This window comes from Anguilla rostrata, chromosome 10 (assembly GCF_018555375.3).
Source record: "Anguilla rostrata isolate EN2019 chromosome 10, ASM1855537v3, whole genome shotgun sequence".
NCBI classification, from domain to species: Eukaryota; Metazoa; Chordata; class Actinopteri; order Anguilliformes; family Anguillidae; genus Anguilla; species Anguilla rostrata.
This window is the reverse complement of record NC_057942.1, coordinates 41,817,668-41,839,835: the sequence shown is the minus strand read 5'-3', so window position 1 is coordinate 41,839,835 and position 22,168 is coordinate 41,817,668. Positions and strand designations below refer to the sequence as shown.

General features: G+C 44.9%; 1 protein-coding gene across 2 annotated transcripts in view; it reads left to right on the top strand.

Annotated features, from left to right (window-relative positions):
• The window catches only part of commd10 (COMM domain containing 10), a 54,378-nt gene that overhangs the window by 3,099 nt on the left and 29,111 nt on the right, over positions 1-22,168 (top strand). For both annotated transcript variants that reach the window (XM_064297255.1, XM_064297254.1), the window contains exons 3-5: positions 189-299; positions 2,846-3,001; positions 4,938-5,048. In XM_064297255.1, coding sequence (XP_064153325.1) covers positions 189-299; positions 2,846-3,001; positions 4,938-5,048 — 378 coding nt within the window. The remainder of the gene's footprint in view (positions 1-188; positions 300-2,845; positions 3,002-4,937; positions 5,049-22,168) is intronic.

The following is a 22,168-nucleotide window of genomic DNA, read 5'->3' as shown; positions in this document are numbered from 1 at the left end:
TGTGTTCGCAGTCAGCCTGCGCGGCTCAGCGCTCTTCCAGGGAACAGCAGATCTGATTAGATTAGATTAGGTTTTGATGAGGTTTCTTCGGTCTCCGGCTGCAGTCAGAGCTCGCCTCTGCCCGGGGCCCGGGCCTCGGAGTTCGTCGCCGGTGATTGATGTTCCCGTGTCCCCCCCCCCCCCCGTAGGCGGAGCGGTCCTTCAGCGAGGAAGAGGAGGAGAAATTACAGAGCGCGCTGTCGCTGGACAAGCAGGCCCTGGGTCTGGTGCTGGAAACCATCTCTTTCATTTTGGAGCAGGTCAGTGGGCCGAGGCGAGGGGGGGGGTGCCCTACCCCCGCGAGAGAGCCTTCGGGTGCCAGCACTCCCCCCTGCCCTCCAAAAACCTGGGGGACTTTGATAATGCGGTTTTTCAGTCATGAAATGAGAACTGAGAAAATTGCCTGGGAAAGTATTTTTTAGTGTTTAGGTCAAAGCCACAGGTTCTCTGGTCTGAGATTGCAATCTACCCCCTCTCCCCAAAGTCTGCGATTGCAAAAATACACCCCCCCCCCCATTCCCCCCCACCCATCCACAATTGTAATGAGTGTCTCAACCCCAACCTCCCCCACCCCCGGTCCAGGATCAGAGTCTCCCCCTCAGTATATTACTGATGTTCCTCACATAAAACGTGTGTCCTGGAAAATATTGTCTTGAAATCAGTGGGCACCCTGGATTAACCAACATCACAGGTGATCGCGCTGCAGGTTATGCTCAATTTTACATTATTATGATGTTCCTTTCAGTAGCTGTGTACTGTATGTAAGGTAAAGGCATTGAACAAAGATATGAGCAACAAAGTCATTTGTGTGTCATTTTGACTTGATTCAAAGTCCTGGGGGCGGCATGGTGGTGCAGTGAGTAGCGCTGTTGCCTCCCAGTCCCGGGTTCGAAATGCAGACAGTGGGTGGCATCGCAGGGTGAACGGCAAGGTGAATCATGGGATGCTAGAAGCTTATGAAACCAAAAGGGAGAGGGAGGAAAAGTGTTTCCAGTTCATCCGATGCATCGTCAAGTTGGTAAATGACAGCTCCGATCGAAAGACAGGCTTGATAAATAGTTATTGCCTCGGTCGTTTACGCTACCATTATGTCTCTGGGCCTGCAGAATATTACTGTACATAAACAAAGCTTAATCGCAGCTAAATGGGCGAATCTGAAGCATTGATGTTTCTACAAATTAGCTAGCTGTTAAGCAGTGGAGGGGGGGAAATGTCTACTCAAAATCTGTTCCGCAGAAATTGCTTTGGAAGCGCGTGATGGCGGCGATGACATTCACTGTCTCCTCTCGCCGGACGCGGGACGGGGAAGGTCGGTTCGGACGCTCGCGCTCCGTTTCGTGGCGGCCATTTTGTAGGCGAGCGGCCGCCGTATGTCAGCCGCCTGTGGAGAGCCGATGATTTTTTTCCATTAGCCGGTTAAACGGAGGCGTGATTAACCGGCCTGATTGGTTGAGCCGGTGTTGTGCGAAGATGCCGTTGCCGGCTCGTCCTGCGACTGCCCCGACTCACTGAGGTGCAGTTTCCGATTTAAAAAAAAATTATTTTTTACTTTGTCAGGGAAAGCGAACCTCCTCCTACTCATCAGTTTCTGTGCAAACCACATGTTTATGAAAACCACAGATGTGATTTGTCAAAGATTTTTCTTTGATCCCAGCCCCTAGCCCCCCCCCCCATGCACTGACGAGCCCAGCTCTGCTCAGCTTAAGCCGTCTGACGAGCACAGGCTGCAAGGTGTCATGGCTGCCGGCTCGATTTGGGCTCACGCTTTTGATTTCTCTTACCTTTTGCCCCTCGTTCTCATCGCACTGAAGTCTGAAGTGCTCGTAGGGGAGATGAGCTCTTGCAGCCGAATCCCTTCTCTGCTCTGTGAGAGGTCCCAGCATGCTGGTGGCTGTTATACTTTGAATACGTAGATGCCACTGATTAGGCGACATCACACAGGCCCGTGGGCAGAGGGGACAGGTTTACAAGCCTTCGCTGTAATAGATTTGAGCCTTTGTTCCGGCTGCATCCTGCTTGAAAAATCCATCAATTTGCCGACAGAGCACACGCCTCGTAGTATTGCTTTCCTCCACGGGAAATCCTGTATCAGCGACGGAGGCTGACTTTTTGAAACGGAAGCTAAGAGCATCTCACCGGAACGCATCAATGGTTCTAAATTCTACCCTTTAGCCAGTGGTGGCTGCTTTAAAAAGGCTTTGAGCCTCAAATTAGACGAATTTGGTCCGGTTCCACGGTTCCATCCTGATCTTGGCCCAGCCTGACATTTGGATCAGGCACAGTGTACTCTCTGTACTATGAAATCTCTCTGATCGTTGCTGAGGAATAACTGATATGAAATACTGAAAATATTCATCATTACCATGAGAAATCATCTGAGAAGATTTAATCGTCCTCCTAGCGAATAGATTTTGCAAGTGTTCTGTCCTTGAAATGAAAGAGACTCAGGTAGATATCTTCTTAATAATGGCAGTCTCTTATACACAGTTGGCCATGTGCTGTTTCCAGATTGAAGCTTCACATTGTTATATATATTCTTTTACATCTCTGTCTTCCCAAGGTTATGGGAACTGTATTGAAAGTAACATTATTTATATATTTCTTTGGTTTGCTGTGTGCAGTAAAACATTACTTTCAATGGCAGGCTGCTTTTATCTCCTCCATATATATAATATTTTTTTACTCTGTACACTTTTTGGTCTGCAATGGTAGACTTATGCGTGTTTTTTTTTCGATGGAGAACTGAAATGTTTGGGCCTTGTCAGCTGTCCCCACTGAACCTGTGCCCCCCCCCATCCCCCCGCAGGCGGTGTACCATAACGTCAAACCTGCCGCCCTCCAGCAGCAGCTAGCAGGCGTCCATCTCAACCCCGACAAGGTCGACGCCCTCTCCCAGGCCTGGGCCTCTGCGGGCCCGGACACCGTCGAGAAGTTCCGGCACGGGATATTCGCCCCGAAGAAGGTGAGAGGGACGTGGGTTTGGGGATCGAAGCGGGGTAGGCTGGCTCCCCGTGTCTCACTGTCCGTAACCTCATTGGCTGGAGGTTGGGTTGCCGGGCAGAATAGCAAGTATCTGGGCCATATGGTAAGAGGGTTAACCTTGTTCATGAATACCTGAATGGGGTATGTATTAGATGGATGAGTGTGTTGTCCCCGTAAACAAGGCTATTGGATGAATGTAGTGTGGTACGTCATACAGGCTTCATAATAGCAGTATAGCAAAGTGTATGAGCCAGGGCTATGTAGAGGATTTCTATATTTTTTGTATGTCTTTATATACTTTCCCCTGTTTGTTTTCTACATTTTTTATTTTGTGAGTCTTGAATATGTTATAACCTTGTGTATGTTCCTTTATTTATGTCTCTTATAATTGTTTGTGCATTTAAAATGGTTGTATCGAAGTTATTGTGACTGTTAAATACAAGACACTAGTTGATGAAATGGTACAATAAAAAAAGTTTTTAAATAGCAAAAACAGGCATATTTCAGAAGCTCTGAGCTGCCTAGCTGCTGATGTGTTTCGCTCGGGGGTGTAATAGCGTAGCGGCGTAGGTACGCCTGACCCGCCAGGCCACTGTCGCTCGGATAGATCTGTAGCTCTCGGGCCTTTGAAAAGCAGACGTCGTGACTAAGCTCACCTGGCGACCCCAGGTGCACCTGCGGCTGGGTTTTCTGTTCGGTGACGTCTGCCGTTTAGGGTTGCGCGTTTTCCCTTTGGCGAGAATGATGTCATCACAGGTGGACGAGAAAACGAAAAAAAAACCAGGACCCGTGGTGTCATCGCGGCTCGGAAACCCGACACGGTTTCAGACGGAAAAACCGGCACGCCGCGGAGAATAGTCGGAAACCGTGACTCGGAATCACCTGAAGGGCGCGCCCGCGACGATGGCGTTTGGCGGAGGTTCGGAGTGCTCGTGCGGCTCCCCCCCCGTGCAAACCGCGCTTCTCACGCCTCCTATATCACCACCGGGATGGGATGGGCGCGCCAGGTTGCCTCACTTTTTAATGTGTCGGCGAGCGCCCCGTAAAACACTTAATGCTGTTCCTCCTCACCGGTCTGTTAGTCCATCATCCCGGGCGGGGCAGGTGGACGCTCCGTCTGACAGTAAATCAGGTGTTTATCACCCCCATGGTCTCCTGTTTCCTGGACTAGGTAACCCCCATACATAACATCCCTCGAGCCTGTTGCCTGACAGTGTTTTTCCATTCATGTTTTTTTTTTTTTTTAACTCTCTATGAATGTATCAGCAGTGAAACTGACAGGATGAAATGGTTCTCTGCGGAGTGTTAATTGCGCCCGGATCCTGTGATGTGGTGCGATGTTTTGTGCTGAAAGCGTTTCTGTGTCAAATGTGCATTCTGTCCGAGCTTCTAAAGCTAGCTGTGTGTTCTATAAAAACACTTCTTGGATTGCTTGCTTGTCTGTCCAGCATGCTGCTTGCATCCTGGTTTGTAAAGTGAGCAGAAGAGCACTCTCCTGGGCTTTCCTGTATACGTAGGACTTACACTGGCTACATACAGCAATTAAGCCGTAGGTTAGGCTGAATAAAATGTTACTGAAATCAATTATACAAATACAAATTGGTGTTACAAATGGTTACAAAGAATAATATTACCAAGGAATTGATCTATCTAACCGTTGCGAGGAAACCCACACGCTGCGTAGCCGCGAGGCTGAAGCGAAATGTCTCTTTTTTTGGCTGGACCGCAACGGCGGGGCCAGCCCTATAAACGCGAATGTCTGTGACTGAGTGACCGAGTGATTGATGAAGTTACACCGTTGGTCGTACAGACACTAGCACTGGCTGATCCCCGTAACAAAATTGGCCAGAGTTTTGCACGCCCATGCACGGTCCAGCCGTGTGCTGGGTTGTGACCCGGTCTCGTTTGTTCTGCAGCTGGAGCACGTGGGCTGGCAGCTGGACCTGCAGATGGCGCAGTCCTCGCAGGCCAAGCTGAAGTCGCCGCACGCCGTGCTGGAGCTGGGGATCGGCGGGGAGGAGGCCGAGGTAAAGACTGCGTCCTTTACACCGAAATAATCCAGAGAATTTAAACAAAACACGCACGCACGCACGCACGCACACACACACACACACACACACACACACACACACACACACACACACAAAACAAGGCTGTTTACTCTGCGCGTCCTACAGGGAGCTCCTCCCGCCTTCAAATGGATGCTAATTCTGCGCGTGTCCCTCAGGGGTGAGTTAGGGGGTGTGGAGGGGAGAGCTCGTTAATAGCGGTCTCCAGAGGCCGGGCTACAGCGCTGCCTTTGTGAAAGGTCTCCGCGCGTCCGCAAGAAACCGGTCCGTGCTCCTGCGCCCGGGCCACGCCCACCGGCAGCCTTCCGCGCGCACGGAGAAGGCGGGACCACGCGGCCGCCCCCCCCCCGCACCCCCCACACCCCCCCACCCCGCCCGGCTCGCCGAGCGTTCCCGCTAATCCTCCGCGGATAAACCCGGCGACTCGCATGCTGGGTAAGCAGACGCGGGATCAGGCTTCTTAGACACGGCGTCAGGTGCTTTTCCCCCGATAGCCTCGGGGTTTTTTTTTTCATTCACGGTCACGGTCGGTCAGTCGGCGGTTCTGCGGGTTCTGCACGGTCAACAACTGGATCAGAACCAAAGGCCCGTCTTTGATGATGAATGGACCACCCGCAGCATCCTGTCCGCTCGTACGCTGCAGAGAGCTGCATGAGGGAGCTGTCATAACAACGTGACCCCCCCCCCACCCCACTCCCCCCACCCCAGCCTACCCCCCCAGGAGAGTGAATCAGGCCCGCAGCTCCGCTGGCTGGACTCGGGGAGATGGGTTCCTTCGTGCCGTGGCGATGGCGTTCGGTTCGCCCGGTGCCCCGTTTCCCCCCCCGCTGCCGACTCAACGCGGTGCGGCTGCCAGGTGTTTGTGGGGCACCGATGCACGCTGTGCCTGTGTACTTACAAAAGCCTAATCACCGTGGCGCTTAGGCTGCGCGATATTGCAATTTGGCCTTTTTAAAACGTACGCCGCTTGTGTATTTCACACGTCACGCGTTCAGCTAACCGTAAGACCGAGAACGGTTTAGTTCTCATGCATTTGCAAGCCGATAATTTCTCTTCTGTCTGTCTGGGAAGCTGCTGGGGATACCCTGGATATCTCTCCTGTGCGAGTGTCATTTCTTAAAACAGGGATTCATTTATTTGAATCTAATGACATTTCATCTGGTGGGAATTAAATAAAAGCCTGGAGCCAGCCAAGGTAATATGGAAACAGTAGCGACAGTTTGCCACGGTTTATTGCCGAAGTGCTACGCTTCTGTTTCTCGACAGGGGGCGCTGTTGCTACATATCAAAGGCAGTGTGAAAGGGCTTTGTTCACAATCTCGGCTGGAGATGAATTGCCTGTATGTTATTCAGATGGAATATGTGTTATATTTATCTTGCCTCTGATAATGTAGACATTGAATTTGCACTTCTGGCCCATATTCTACAAATCAGTGTTTGGTGATTCCTATTTCCTTTCTTGATTTTTCCAATTTCTGCAAGTACGTTTTTGACATCAAGAAATCATAATGCCAAACAGGCACGCAATGCTTTTGGGATAGAAAACATGGAGGTCCCTAAGCCCAGCTGTTTATTTTTTAAAATGTGTATTATTCAAAAGAAAAAACAGCCATAACACAAAAACATATTTTAATGTGCATGAATTATACAAAGAATGAAATGCAAGAGAAGAAATAATTCCAGCATATTAATAGTTCACTCAATATACAGGTACACTAAAACATATTTCCCACACAATTCCAGTAAGCTATGTGGTGAAAATGAAACATGTAAAAGGCCTACACGTGTAGCCGTTGTATAATCAATACTTTGCTCATATTACTAGTTTGACCTGGTTTTTATTGCCTTTTTTTGCATGTGTTATGTGGAAAGTAATGCTTCCTTTATGAGAAATGAATCCAAAGGATTAGTGGGTTTTTAAATACGTGAAACAATGACAAAGGCTACTTTCACTACAAAAAATATTACTGCAGAAGGAAGTCTGTGGTCATCCGCACTGCGTTTTAAGCAATGTGCGGGTCTGATAGTATCACTCGAATGTTTATGTGAGGAATGTTTATGTGAGAAAGCAACTGGACTGAGGTGATGGAGGACAACTGTGCTTTAGGTACTTGGTAATATAAGTCACTGTGAAGATCATATGCGATTGCTGTGGTTCATAACCTGTGCAGAAAGAGAGCAAGCAAGGAGAGCTGGTATGACTGGATTGATAATGGTAGTTGCGTTTCCAAACACAACTTAATTACCTGCTGCAAAGACGCCAGGAGATGCTCTCGGATGAATGTTATTTTTGAGGAGGCTGGCAGATAGTTCTAAGAATTGTATTGGTGGGGGTGGGGGGTCTGGGGGGGGGGGGGGTGTTCTCTTCCTGTTTTCTTCTCCCTTAGCATCATCCGTTGCTCATCGTTCTAAATATACCCGCACCGAAGAACCTTTCATTTATAATACATGTTGTTTGTTGACACTCTGTATTGTAACATTCATTACAGGCAGTGCGTATTTCTGAGAAAGTTTACAGAATAGACTAGCTCTCCTCGCGTTGCAGAAGTTGCATCTAACATTTGATGTTTTGAGAGTTGCGAGCCTGGCTTTGAAGCTGAAGGCTTGGGTTTAGAAATCATCGCTAGGTATTTATAAAGTCTGAGCCCCGGCATTTCTGTGCGTTCCTAAAAGAAGACAAACATTCTGTTCATGTCAGCTTTGGATGCCAATGATTTTTTTTTTGCAGGCATAGTTATTACGGGTGTTTTCATGTCTGAGTGTGGATAAAAGGTCTTTTGAAATTAAGCGTTTGCAGGATTGCTTATGGAATTCTGCAGATGATTGTTCAGTTACTGCTCCGTGTCTTTTCATATAAGATGCTGAACAAAAATTGCCCACAGCTGGGTCATGCATTTGATAATAGATTTATTCCCCCACTGAAACTGGAAATATCGCTGCAAGCGCAGATGAACTGTCAGTACTGCTTGTGCTGTTCATTTTTAACAAAATGCCTCAATACATCTGCAGTCTGGAGAGCTCATAGCTGCAGTATTGCTGCATGCATAATCCAGCAAATCTTCGAGAGCGTGCAGAACTGTTCAGGACTAATGTAACGCCCATGTGTGGCGGTTAATGAGGGGGTAATTTCTTTGTGACCTCAGGGAATGGAAACATGAATTTCTTTTTACTGGAATACTTAACGGGTTGCATTCTTCGTCTGTTTACGGACTACAACCCGTAGTGTAGATACCGAACGTGACCCGGATCGATACAGAGGTGAATGAGATGTGCAAATACGTGTTTGACATGTCAGCTCCTGCTTTTGAATTTGCGTGAAGGGGCCATTTTGTTTTCAACGTCCCAGCTTCGACAGAGTCCATTTGTGATGCCTGAAAAGATTGGCGTGACTCAGATAGCAGCTCCCGAGAATATATTAGGCTATTATTTAAAAAAATGCACATATTTAATAATCTGTCATGGAGCTGTTATGGCGAAACCAGCCAATGTAAATTAGAAAAATGTTACAGCAAATGGTATTATAGGCTGCCGTGTCTAATGGTTGATTGATTGCAAGCCTTTGAAAATGTCAACTTGAAAAGTGGCTGCCATATTGCATTTTGTTGCTTTAAATGAGATGTTGCTTATCGCTGTCTACAAACGCTCCGTTGTCCTGCTGTTTGTGAGTGTGGCTGGCTGGGTAAAAATAAAGAAGGAAAGAAAATTAAAATAGTGTGCCTGTCCACCTTTGGTCCCTGTGCCCCCATAAAGAAATAAAATAAAACAATTAAAGTTAAATAAAACTTTAGCACCCTGGTGTTACCTTGTACTGCAGGTTCATATGCAGTAATACAGTTAATGGATGCAAAGTAATCTTCGGATGAAATAATCATTGAGCTCAGCTCTACCGGATTGAACACGTTTGCAGTTCTCTCGTTTGCTTCAAAAGCAAAATAAACTTTTAAAACAAAGCTGAGCTGGGTGGATGAATTGTTTATGAATGTTAGCCAGTTCCAGAATTTTAGGTTGAAGTTCAGTGTTTCAGTGTTGTCAAGTGCATGGTATCTATAAAGGCCTTTTTACTCATTGTATAGTTCCCTGATACTGCTGATATCTGGATGTCTTTGTAGCTGCTGAAATTGCTATTAACAGCACTACATAAGTCAGTCAGGCTGTGTTTAATGTTGAATACTAAGGTTAAGAGAGTCAACCATAATCCATTTTGTGTTGTGCAACAATTTGAGCATAATTTTTTGAGAATGGAAGAAAGAACTTTTTAAAGACTTCTCTGGGTCAACACTTGGTTTTACAGAATAACCTAAAAGTAAAAATAGCCCAAGTTAATTTTCTGTGTGGCGCTCGAAGACAGTCTTTTGTTATTAGTATTAGTCTTACATCATCATGATTCATGTGTCATGTAGCTAATTGTTTTTTTTTACAAATATTAGGAAACATTTTCAACAACGGAAGGCCTGTGCTGTAAATCAAATCATGTACTGACAAATCACTGACTGCTACTGGTTAACGTGGATTGTTTTATTGACACATCTCGAAAAAGGCCCTGAATAAAAATGTGTGGAATAAAATGTCAATAAACGCATGAATCGACATGCGATTGCACATAATTAGTAATAATTAAATGACTAATTGGGGGTGAGTCAGACGCCGCAGTGGGATGGCGGTTGAAGATCGCTCGACAGGTGGCTTCGCGAAGTGGCGGGGTTGGCGGTTTACCCTCGGAAGGGGCTGAACGGCAGGCCAGAGAGAGAGAGAGAGAGACAACGCAGGGCAGCGCCTGCAAGTTTCTGCTGACCTCCGCACTTTCCAGCCGGGTCGCGGAGCTCGGACGGAGTTCACGGTGCACATTTCCGCCCAAATACTCCAGGGTGCGCTTCAGGTGCTTAAGTTCAAACCGGTATTGACCCCCCCGGGATCTGTTAGCACCGAGATGTGATTAAAATGATGGTTTTTTAATTTATTGTTTTGCATTTGCAGTAAGGTGGGGGATACATGCTGCTGAGGTAATGTTTTTTCTTTTGGCATTTGCTTATTTGGGTTAAGTGGGGAGCCCTGCCACAGCCCTGTGATTTCATCAATGTTTAATATGTGTCAAATCCTTTGACAGGTTCCAAAGAGCCCATGAGCTCAACATCTGAAACTTCTCTCGTTTGTAGTGAAACGAGAAAGCGCGCTGCATTCGCAAGCACGAAGCGTCTGGAGGAACCGTTAAAAAGTTGATGAGTTGTCTAACAACCGTGTGTTTTGTAGCCACGGGGAAAGTTCGAGACGAACTCGGTTTTATGTGTACTTTGTTAGAATTTGGAATCTCCTTTTTGTCTTCTGGGGCGAACTCTCTGAATTTTAACAAATACAATCCATCAAATTCCAGGTTTTTTTTGCCAGGCTTTAATATTGAATGCCTGTAGGTTTAATATGGGCTGACTCTACCCTATTAAACTGCAGACCGCCGACTGCTCCCACTCCCTAGCCTTGACTTTAAATGACCCAGACAGGGGTGAGAACAAACGGAATGCTAAGTGTAGTATAACGTGACATTTCCTTAACTTCTGACTATGGTGGTTGTCTTGTATTTTTATTATTATTTTTTGTTTTGTTTTTTGTTTTTGTGTGGGGGGGTTTCTGCAATTTCCTTGTCTCATCTGTAACTTTCAGGCATTTTACGCAAAAGTGCTTCCTAATCCGATTTTCCCACTAAACCTTCATAATTGTTATCGGCGCATCTGACTTGAAAAGCGCGCTGATTAGAATTTGTTTTTTTCTGGGTTCAGCCGCCGTGGAGCGGAAGCGCTTTGTCGGAATTCACATGGCGAAGACTGTGACCTCATTTATTATCACCTCGAGATAAAGAACACAATTAAATATCCAATTTTGACTTGTGAAGAGGCGCTGTGATCATTTCATTGGAAGCCATCTGTGGTTCTGACATCTTTGCCACTGATAAACACTGCACCGCAGGCCCCATTCAGAGCTCCGTAGGAAGTTATGAAGAGAGAGCTTCGGCAGCGACAAACCCGCAGCGTCGGAAAGAATTCCCCCAGATACGGCACCTTTCCCTATAATTTAAAGCTCGTGCTAGGGTTGCGCTCAACGCTCGGGAAGAACGAGTTTCATTACCCGTATGGCTACTTCCCTGAGCACCGGTGCTAATGGAATAATTAGAGCTATTGTCTGTGTTCAGGGCACAGAAGGATGGAGAAGAAATCTGGCTGTTCTATTCTAACTTGTCTCGCGGAAAGGCTCGCCTATCGAGTTATAGAGCAGATCAGCTTCCAGAAACTGTTTACGGTAGCAGGTGGATAAAAGGATTGTCAATTAACCTTGAAGCAACGAGACAACAGAAGCCGCTTATTGCCCCCGTGAAAATATCGCCCTCCTGTCAATAATACAACCGCATCTACTAAATTGAAATGACTTTGCTGGGTCTGTTGCCTGGGAAGTTGTGTGCGAGTGCGCGGCAGACAGAAAGTTGCGAAATGACGTAGCCTTTTTTGTGACTCCTCGGCATTTAAATTAAACCGCTAATGAGCTTAGCTCTTGTTACGTCATGCAAGTAGGATTCATTGAGGGGTGAAGCGCTGCTCAGATTGCACGCGCTGAATGTATCTTTGAGCATTGTCCCATTTTATTTTCATTGTGTATCCGAACAAAACAAATTGTCGTGTGAAATATCACTTTTTTCCAATTGTCCTTTTTAAATAACATTAACACGTAATTGCCAATTGGCCATTGTAGAATGTGATTCATCTTAAGGGTAGGCCTAGAGCATTCATTTATTTTATTACAGGAGTTCCCAGCCCTTGTCCTGTGTGTGCTGCTTTTCATTCCAGCCTTAATTGCGACTCCTGTTGTATAACAAGCATTAATTGTTTTTAATCAGGCACTTACTGTCTAATGAGGCATAACCTCGGTGAGGTTCACTCTCTTAAAGCCGCGTTTTGCGGGCAACAGAGAGTGTGACGTTGCCAACAAGTATTCCACATTTACTTTAGGATTATTAGCCAGTCATCAATTCTAAAACAACTAATGCTTTTATTTTTTTTGTAATATTCTGTGGAACGGGGTTTCTTTCGAAAGAGGGTAGACTACATTTCAGACTGCTTAATCGCAATAGATCTAGGCTACAGATGAAATCAGTGATTAATTAATTAATTTATTTACTTAGTTTTTTAACAGAGAATGAATAGTTAAATACAAAGAAAAGGTTAAAATCAGTTGTGGCACAAACTTATGAAACTTATACTTTTTCAATAACTTCAATCAAGAAACTGGTTGGAATGAAAAAGAAAAGAGCCTCCAACACAAGCATTCTTGAAGACTAGGTATTTTAGATTAGATGTGCTCAATGCTAATTCTGCTGGGGAAGCATTCGTTTTCACATGATAAAATGTGATTAAAACGAAATGCCAGTAGAATGTAGGCTAGCCTACTTGTTGGAATACTGAACTAATTTTCTGCTACGTGTAGCTGAAAATGTATCCCCTAAAATTTGTTTGACAATATTTCAGTTTGTCTGACTGGAATGTGATTTACGTTTCTTTCAGCGGAATCCTTCATTTTAATGCTGCAACAGATCCGTGTTGTCACTGCTTTTTTTCGACGCTCAGAAGAACGTATTGGGTACACTTGCGGTTTGACGTCGGCACACAAAGTTTTTTGTTTTCTCGCTGAGTGTGGGAGCGAGCGGATGCAATTGCGGGCCGGAGCAATGCCTCCTGTGTTCTGCGCGCCATTAGTGCTCACGCGAGCGCGTCAGCCTTATCAGACGGTGTCAGTCCACCGCTGCGCGAGAGTTAAGTCCCCGTAGGGCTCCACAATAAACTGCCTGTCCCGTGGCTCGTCCCGGTCCTCTTTCCCTCGAATGCTTTTTGCTCCCGTCTTTCTGGCTGGCTTCTCCCGGGTGATTCGTTTTTGTCCTTCGGGGATCCTGCTCTGTGCTCCCATTGTTCCACGATTATCCATTCTTCTGCCGATGTGCACGGCCCAGTTGGTGTAATGGTCTCTGCGTCCCGGCCGGTGATGTCACATTTTGTGCCTTGCCCATTGATTTCCTCTGCTCTCCCCTCATCTAACCCCCCGATCCAGCGCTTCTTTTCAGCTCTTTGCCTTTTTCTTTCTTAACAGCTTGCCTGGGGGTCCTTTTTTTTTTTTTTTTGGCGCGCGGACGCACGCGGTTGTGAGCGCCTCCAGAATTCCCTTTTTTTTTCTTTCTCTTGTTGGTCACCTCAGGAGGATAATTTATTCAAATTGCTCTCTGGATTGCCTCTCGGTACAGGTTGTCAGGTCTGCCCTGCAAGTACGTGCAACTGCACGCTCACAAATACGCTCGCAGTGTTTACGCAGAAATCACTCACGACGGGTTTCAGGAGTTCATGCAATCCTTATTCAGGGTGGTATTTAAATTGACTTGGTATACGGGTATGAGCACTTCTTCCTGTATTTGGATATTTAAAGAGTATAGTGTGGTAGTTCGAATATTTGTGCTTGCAAATTATTTTTTTAATTAATGCATATTAAAATTGTATTTCATTTACATGTTCTCTCATTTACAAATAGATTGTGCCCCTTTACATACCAAGTTTTGATCAGGCTAGAGAGTGTCTTTTTGTAAAACCTAAAATGGTGAAATTTTTCTTCTCCTATGAATGATGTAAATGACATATTTCTGTACTTTGGTAGGCAGATTATATTCTATGATTTCAAGGACTAGAGACTGAAAATGCAGTGATGCTGTGTTTATCTGACATTGCCATGAACAAAGAATTGTGTTGTATGCATTTTGCCATTTTATTCTTACAAATTCGATGCAAGGTGCAGATTATGGGATTTTTTTTGTCACAAAATAAGGTCAGGTTGTTTACCCCATTTTCCAAATAGTAAACAAGTCTACAGTCACAATTTTTGGATGGTTCACAAAAGGAGATACTGTGGACTAGTTTTATTGGGGTGAGTTCATTTGAGGTCTCTAGTATGCACTCGCTGGCCTAAGGGTGGAGTAAATTAATCTGGAGTGCACTGATTGGATATACTGCCATTTCCCTGATAGCACAGTAGATATTAATATCTTAAAAGGTAAAAGAGTCAGTAAAAGACTCTGTATTGCCTCTGCAATGTTTTTAATCTAAAAGTGAGTAAAAACATAGTAGGCTCTGCCATGCTGGAACACGTAAGCGTGTAAACTTTTATCAGTATGAAAGACTTTGAGCTAAAATGTTATTTGAAATTTCAGAATTTTTATTTTTTCTAAATAAAGGCTGTTTTTATCAGGCTAATCCCACTTGCTTACTGGAGTTGTTTTTTTTTGCTGTTATTGGGCTATAGAACATCAATATTTTGAATTACTGTGTGTGTGTGTGTACGTGCGTTCCTGCTTCTGTGTCTGTGTATGTGTGTGTGTGTGTGGGTAGAATCGACAAAGAGGGAGAATGAGGACTTGTAGTGAAGTGACAGGGTTTCACAGGGTTAATTTCGTATTTTCATGAATAATTATGGGATGTGTTATTGAACGTTAACAGGTCGAGGACATCAAAGGGAATGGAAGGCATCGACTGTAAAAATTGTGAAAATCTTGTATTTAAAAAAAAAAAAATCTTGACTTGATTGACACTCCAGGGTTGGATGATAAAAGTGAAGTTGAGAATTAAAAAAAAAAAAAAAAAATTTTAAACCCTGCGTATAAATAATACTGTTTGAACCAGAGACGTGCCCCAAATAATTAATAATGTCAACAGTAAACAATATAAATAATAAATATCTTTGGGAGGAGTCTGCCTGGCCCCTTGAGTTCTTCCCTGTGGATTGTGCCCCGCCAGCTTGTGTCACTGCACTGCTGCAGCATTGTTTCATAGTTTGCCAAATAAGACGTTTTTAGGTATCAGTTGTACATAAATTAGGCTTTCAATTAGAGAACAACACAACACGTACAAGTTTGCTTAGGGTTGGGGTCGTGTAGTGACCACAGCTTGCCAGTTTGGCTAGGTGGGGTTATTCGGCTGAATTGCTCTGACTTTTTTTGAATGTGCAATGGTCTTTGTTCGCCACCGAGCGATTTTACTTCTTCACCAGCGTTAATTTAATCTGAGGAGTTTGTGATTGAAGTTGACAGTGAGTTCTTTCTTTAGAGAGAGCCCCGAGAAATTCCACAGCCACTCTGCACTCGGTTGTTTGCTGGCCTGTAAGCTTTGCGTGTTAGGGATTTGCTTTAATGGATGTTGGTCCATAGAAAGTTCCGCACTGTTTGTCACGTTAAAGAAACCTTTTTGTTCCCTTCGCTGATTTGTTCTGTGAAGTTCTGTAAGCCCACCGTTGTGTACTTGAGATTTGCAGGATCCAGGTCCTCATTCCAAATCAGGTCTTAATCATGTAATTGAGGTTTGCTGATTGCAGGGGAACAATGTGTGGTTTATTTTCTATAAAACATTTGATTAGATCACTCGCTGGTTTTGTGTGTTCGTATTGTTACGGCTTGCTCCTGTGTGGTGCTTGATCCATGGGTGGCCAAAATTATCGAGAAGGGAAGGGGGGCGGTTGTTTGATTCAAATACAGTTGCCAAATTATTAATGCATTTCGTTGCCATGGTTTTGCTGTTGCTAGCTGTGGCCTAGTGCCATTGCTATAGCAATGTCGAAGAAGAAAGCCTCGACTGACGTATAGAGAGGGAGGCGAAGAACATTTGCGGTGTATGCAAATGCATTCATTCACAAGAGGGGTCTCCAGCTTTTACCCACAATGCCTTGCCTGCATTAGCAAACGTGAAAAATGTGAATCTGTGAAATGCAGCTTAAATGGCGTAAAATACATTTATTTATTGTGTGTTTAATGGGTTGTTTAATCTGTCTGCACACACTGTTGATTCATGTTGGCTTTTGCAGTCTTTCTTTTTTTCCCCTCATTTATAAATCCGCTTCTCGTCCTCATTGCATTTAGATTTGTTGTCTGTTGTCGTTGGTCTTGGTGTGGACCGGCGCTAATTCTCATTCCTGTACTGTGACAGGCCGTCGCCTGAGAATTATTTGCATGCCTCGTGGAATTTTTTTTTAGCGTTCGCATCGCAAAGTGACACGGGCGACGAGAAATTACGGACAGACAGCTCGGCGTTTAGGCACGGCTCTGCGGAAGAGCTGAAGGCAGCAGCTCGTTTTTCTTTTCTGTTTTAGACGGATTCCGCAGAAATAATTCGGCGAAACGTAGTGCGGTCGCGGTTTTGATGTTGTTTTTTTTCGACGGAGGGGCGCCCCCTTCTGGCCTACGGCGTTGGGCGTCCAGCGGGTCAAATGTCCACCCATTTCCCACAAGTCTACTGTAAAAATAAATAAATAAATAAATAAATAAACGGGATGGGGGGGTCGGGGGGGATTGCGCTCTCTGGCTCTCCAACGCTGTGGCATCTGCATTCCAGAAGGATTCGGAGGGGTGCCTAGGCGATCGTTCAAGTCCCCCCCCCATACCCCCACACCCCCCACACAAGAGCGGTTCTTCTGCGGTTATGAATGGCGGCTCCCCACCCCCGGTCACGCCGCACATCGCAGACAATGGCCCAGCGTTTCAAAATGGAGGCCCGCACGTTTCCCTGTGCGTGCGGTCGGCGACGACGCACGGAATTCGGCGTGTCGCGGCTTCTGGCATTTTTACCGTGGCGCTTTGTCCCTGGGCCCGCCGTCGCCGCCACCGTTGTCGCCGACGCTGACGCTGAAAAGGCTGCTAAGCTGGCAGTGGGAGCGAGCGCACGTTTGTAGCCTGATCAGGCGGAGCTCCCCTTAGCCGCTTCACTGCGGCTTATGGTAATGGCGCGCTTGTTCTCCCCTTCGTCTCTGCGGAATTAAAGCGTTAATCTGTTTTGATTGTGCTCTCTCCAGCCAGCGTTAAGGACTTGTCGTGGTTAGACATGCTTCCCGGAACATTCTCTCCAGAAAGGAAGATTAGTTAATGCTTAGATTGTCCGGATTAGGACGAGTATGCACTTTTTTTTTTTTTTTTTTTTTTTAGGAGCCCAGTCGCAAGCTTGCTGAAAGTTCAGTGGGGAAAAAAACAACCCACAATAGGATCATTGTTGCCTTTGTTTCATGTGTGGCTGGGCCAGGAAGGGAGGATGACAGAGACTTGCACAAGAATGTAGATGTGTTTCTTATCTGGTCTTTAAGGAGAGCTGTAGCCGTTTGGGAAACTGCTCGCCCCTCAGTGGAGTCCCCTTTCGCAAGGACTATAAAATTACTGGAGTGGAATGTACTCGTGAGACAGAAGCAGGCCGTTTTCTCCGGTCTGGTGTAGATTCTAGACCCCCGTATACGACCAAAAAAAGCAATTATGATGTTGTACACGTGAAAACACGACACACACGGGGCCACATTCTGTGCGTATGCCACTGTTTTACGCTTTGGCTCAGTCCCGATTCTGAATGAAGCGTGTATAATGTGAATGAGCATTGGCTGTATTTGTCTGTTGGCATACACGTATTATATAATAAAGGCTGTTGTTTCGGCTTTTGTAAGCTGCTTATCTTTGTGCCGTTCTGTGCAGGACTCTGTCCAGAAAAGCATGTGTCAGGCCATGCATTCTGGCCTGGCTTTCTTTCTTTTTCTCTTTCTTTCTTTCTTGTTTTATTTTAAATTTAAGAGCCATAGATTATGGACTGTGAGCCTGCCAGATTTAAGTCTGGCAATGCAGTCAAATTGAGTGCTTAAGAAGAAGAGGCAGAAGAAAATAGGAAGAAAGAAGAAAAGAAAAAAGAAGAAAAGTGAAGAAAGAAAGTGGCCCTTTCAGCCTCTCTGGCTTGAAGGGCTTTTTTTTGTGTGAAACATTTATTTTTCGTGTGGAGTTGAAATTCCTGAAGTTCCACAAGACCGTATTTGATATCGTTTTGGTGTTCTTTTTTGTTCAGTGATATATTTATTTAGCTCTGTAATCGTTTTTTAATACAATTAGGGCGCAGATTATGTGCGCTCTGTTCTTTTAAGTGGTCAAAAGTAAGTTGGGGTTTAAGCGTTCCAGGAGAAATCAATCTGACAGTTGCTTATTCAGATTGTTTAAATGACAGAGCGCAGTTTGTAGGGTTGAACCTGGGAGATTTTTAAAAGACATTTTTGGCACTAGTGTGTTGTGGCACTTACTGCCAGTTACTTCACTGTAGAATGGTTTTATCCACCAAAATGGTGGTTTAGTTTTTGCATGATGCTCCACTTTGGGTGCACTTTGAGAACTTCTCTTGTGGTTAACCACTGCGAGATCCCTCATAACACTGGCCTGAGTACACACCCCTGTCTGAACAGAACAGTGAGCTTCATTTTCTCTGTACTGTCTACGAAAGCATCATTCTTCACTTCTGAAACAGGGGGAGGGAACATATAAACAGCGTTGCATTGTTTCCCTTAACTTTTTGTTTTTTGTCGTTGCATGATAAGGGATCAGGTTTGAAATCTGCTGGAAAAAAACCCTGATTTTTTTTTACCTTGTGACTGAAATTCGACTCACCCATGACAGTGTCCTCTACCCAGGAGCAGGGAAATTGTCACTGGCCTGCAGTTCTTAGTTTTGTTTGAGTGGAGACCATTGCCATTTCTCTCTTTAAAAAAAATAGAAATAAAATAAACTATCCTTCGCCAGACAGGCACTTGGCTGTTTATTTCAAAGTCCGTTTCTAATGAATTTCCAGCGAATGTTGTCGAGCCCTTCAGGTCCTGTAATGGCCGTCTCTTAATCTGTTTTCGCGCCGCCCCGTTCGGCGTCCAGGGCGACGCTGTTATTCCGCGTTCAGGCGCGGCCTGGGCTCACCGCCGTGCCCGTTTGACATTTGGATCCGTCATCCCTCCAGGTGAGTCCGTGACTCTGTGGGGAAGCGCTTAGATACCACCCAGCACTGCGAAAACACCCCCACCAGGTACGGCCAGCAAATTCCATTTATCCGCCAGTGGAGTAAAAGGCTGCGGAATCCTGCATACTGATCTCCGTTTAGTCCCTAAAATTGGGAACGGGACCAGGTGGTCTTGCTGCACAACACATTGGGTTTGAAATGCACAAAAATGCAGACAGTCAGCTTTCATGTGTGGGTATTTAAATCCATATCAGTTGAACCATATACATAGACAGATGTGCATTGATAGATAAATAGATAGATATATCGATAGCTAGACACATTAGTGAATGGGGAATCTCAATATGGCTGCCCACAGAGTAAGCAGGCTTGTTACCATGTAGCTAACCATGCAGTTAAATACTGGAGAGCATTAAAGGTCATTAGCTGCTGTGTAGCTCTATCTGAATGACATCACCCTCCCTCACAGCTGTGATGGCCTCAGTACATTCAGTACGGCACTGTCCCACCCGCACAATTCATCCATCCATTATCTATACCTGCTTATCCTGGGCAGGGTCCATCCATTATCTATACCTGCTTATCCTGGGCAGGGTCCATCCATTATCTATACCCGCTTATCCTGGGCAGGGTTGCGGGTGGTGCTGGAGCCTATCCCTGCGTGCACTGGGCAGGAGGCAGGAACACACAGTGGACAGGCCACCAATCTATTGCAGGGCCCCACACAATTCAGTGAACCCAAATTATAGTACAGGGAATTTCTGAGGTGTCCCGACAGGTTATGCCTCCAAACTCATAGAAAAATGATTAGCTGGCAAAAGATTTTGAGTGAGGTTGTCTCGTTCTGCACACCCCCTGCCGCTTGCCAGGGTACTTTGAGGTATTCTGTAAGCGTGAAACTTCTCATGGCAACGTGATTGTTTACAGGTGTTGAGCGGGGCAACAGAGCAAGTGCTACATCCTCATTTATTTTTGACGTGTTGCAGGTACACTGTGATGTAGCTGTCGCTGCTTCCATTCATACAAAGTGCTTTTGTCTGGGTTTAATTGCCTGCGCTGACTGAATTGTGTCTGGTGGAAGTTTCCACGCGGCGTGTTGATGAATTAATTTTCCTATCTTTGGTTTTGCATGTAATAAAACGAAAGTGTTTGCACCGTGCGAAAACAAGAAGACCATGTCCTTATTATGGACTTACACCTGGTTCTTCCCAGATACATAATTATGGTTAATATGTTTTAAATTTTTGGAGTATTATCTTAGAGCAGGACAATGTGTGCATTGTTCTCTTGGTGTTTGTTTTAAAGTCTGGAAATGGTAAAAAATGTGTACATTTTTGATTTTTACATGGATTTTCCCTTTAAGGACAAAACTTGATCGAAAACAGGCCATACATTCAGTTAATATTTTTAAGTTGCTAGCACAAGAGCTCGTCTTAGTTATAGGTAGTGATGTTACAGCGACAAAAGCCTATTCGCTGTTTTAGTTCTTGAGGGAAAAGAATACATTTTGTGTACAGACTTTATTGCTCAAATAATATTTTTAACAATGGATGTGTTAGCCTGGCTATCTATCATATGTTTCAGGCTTAAATTATGTGGATGAGGACAACAGGGATATGTTTTCATCTAAATTTCTGACGAAGGTTCTAGATGGATGGAATACACCCCTTTGAAAAGCTTTCTCCATTTCAGCAACTTCCTCATCATCCCCGCTATCGTGGAGGATGTGAGAGGCATTCATTCGTGTCCTCTCGCCCATTGTAAGCATCTTTTGTCTGGCAGAATACAGCTTGGATTATGGCTGCAGCACAGGTAGCGCTGTCAAAGATGCTATACGGCACGTGTGCCAAAGCAATCGCGTAAGCTAGAACTGAGCGCGCATTGTATCAGGAGTCTGCTCCAGTAAGCAGATGGCTTATCCCTGTAATTAATTTTCTTCTGAGTCGCAACACATGTCCATAAAAGGCATTATGTATTGTCTACATTGGCGACTTTGAAAAAAGAATTGTGTTAAATTAAGATCTGTGTGTGCAGTGCTTTGCCTCGACTAAATATTGAAACCGTACTCTCTGATTTGGTGTCATATTTCAGATCCAGTGACAGAATATTATAACATGGACCTCGCTCCATAACGTTGAGTAATTAGTGGAAAAACACATTAAGGTTTTGGGGCGTTTGCCTGAACGCCATACAGTCATACTGTGGCCTTGACTACACGCATGCCTTTTTTTGGGTTGATTTTTTAATTGTGAATAAAGTCAGCATCTGCCAAAATATGTATTCTGAGCTGAGGGTATGTTTTGGGAATAACCCAATTGCATATTTTTTTATTAAATTAATTTTTTTTTTTTATGCGTATCGTTCAGCCGCGCATGGGATTACCGAATCCCCGGTTGGCGCTTGCCTCTCGCTGTTTAAACACACACGCGTTTTCTCAGAGAACGACGCCGGTGGCTGTGTGCTCTGCCGGTCTCAGCCCTCTCCGTCGGCCTGCTGAGGAGTCGGAGCGTTCTAATCGCTCTGAACCGTTTTCGCTGATGGAGGAACCGGGGACCGAACGGGAGGAAGCTGTTAGGGTTTCGGCGCGAAATCTTTGACCAGAAGATGAGTCAGACCCATATAAATAGACCGAACGAATGCCATGAATCAATAAATAAACAAATAAAAATAAAATATAAACAGTGTTCTGCTAGCAGCCTGTTACTGTGAAACAAACACAACATCTGCATTTCCTGTTCCTTTTTTATTAATTTATTTTTTTTACAAATGGTATACAGAAAACATGTTTTGATAAAAGTCAGAAGGCATCATTGCAGGATCATTGAAAGATTAATATCATAATAAAAATGGCAGTGTTGTAATATCTGGGATTTCTTGGCATGCAACTCTAGCATAAGAGCACAGAATTGATGAAAGTGTTTGAATGGTGGAATAAAAAATGTTGGCAATTTGAATGAGGACAGAGGACAAATGTTTGACCAAATCTCATATTTCCCTGCCCTTTTCACATGATGGGATGAAAAAGCACTTATTTCTGACCTTTTAAAGTGTGAATACTTCCCTGACTCTCTGGGTAGCATGTCTGCGTTTCTTCTTTCTTGCTTCTCACTAATTGATTTTTTTCAGTCGTCTTTGATCGTTGTGGGTGTTGTAGCTGTTTGGTGTTCTTTTTTTATTGTTGAGCATCTATTAGAGGGCTGGTTCACAACCCTATTCCTGGATATCTGCCATCCTGTAGGTTTTCATTCCAAAGCACACCTCATCCTACAGCTG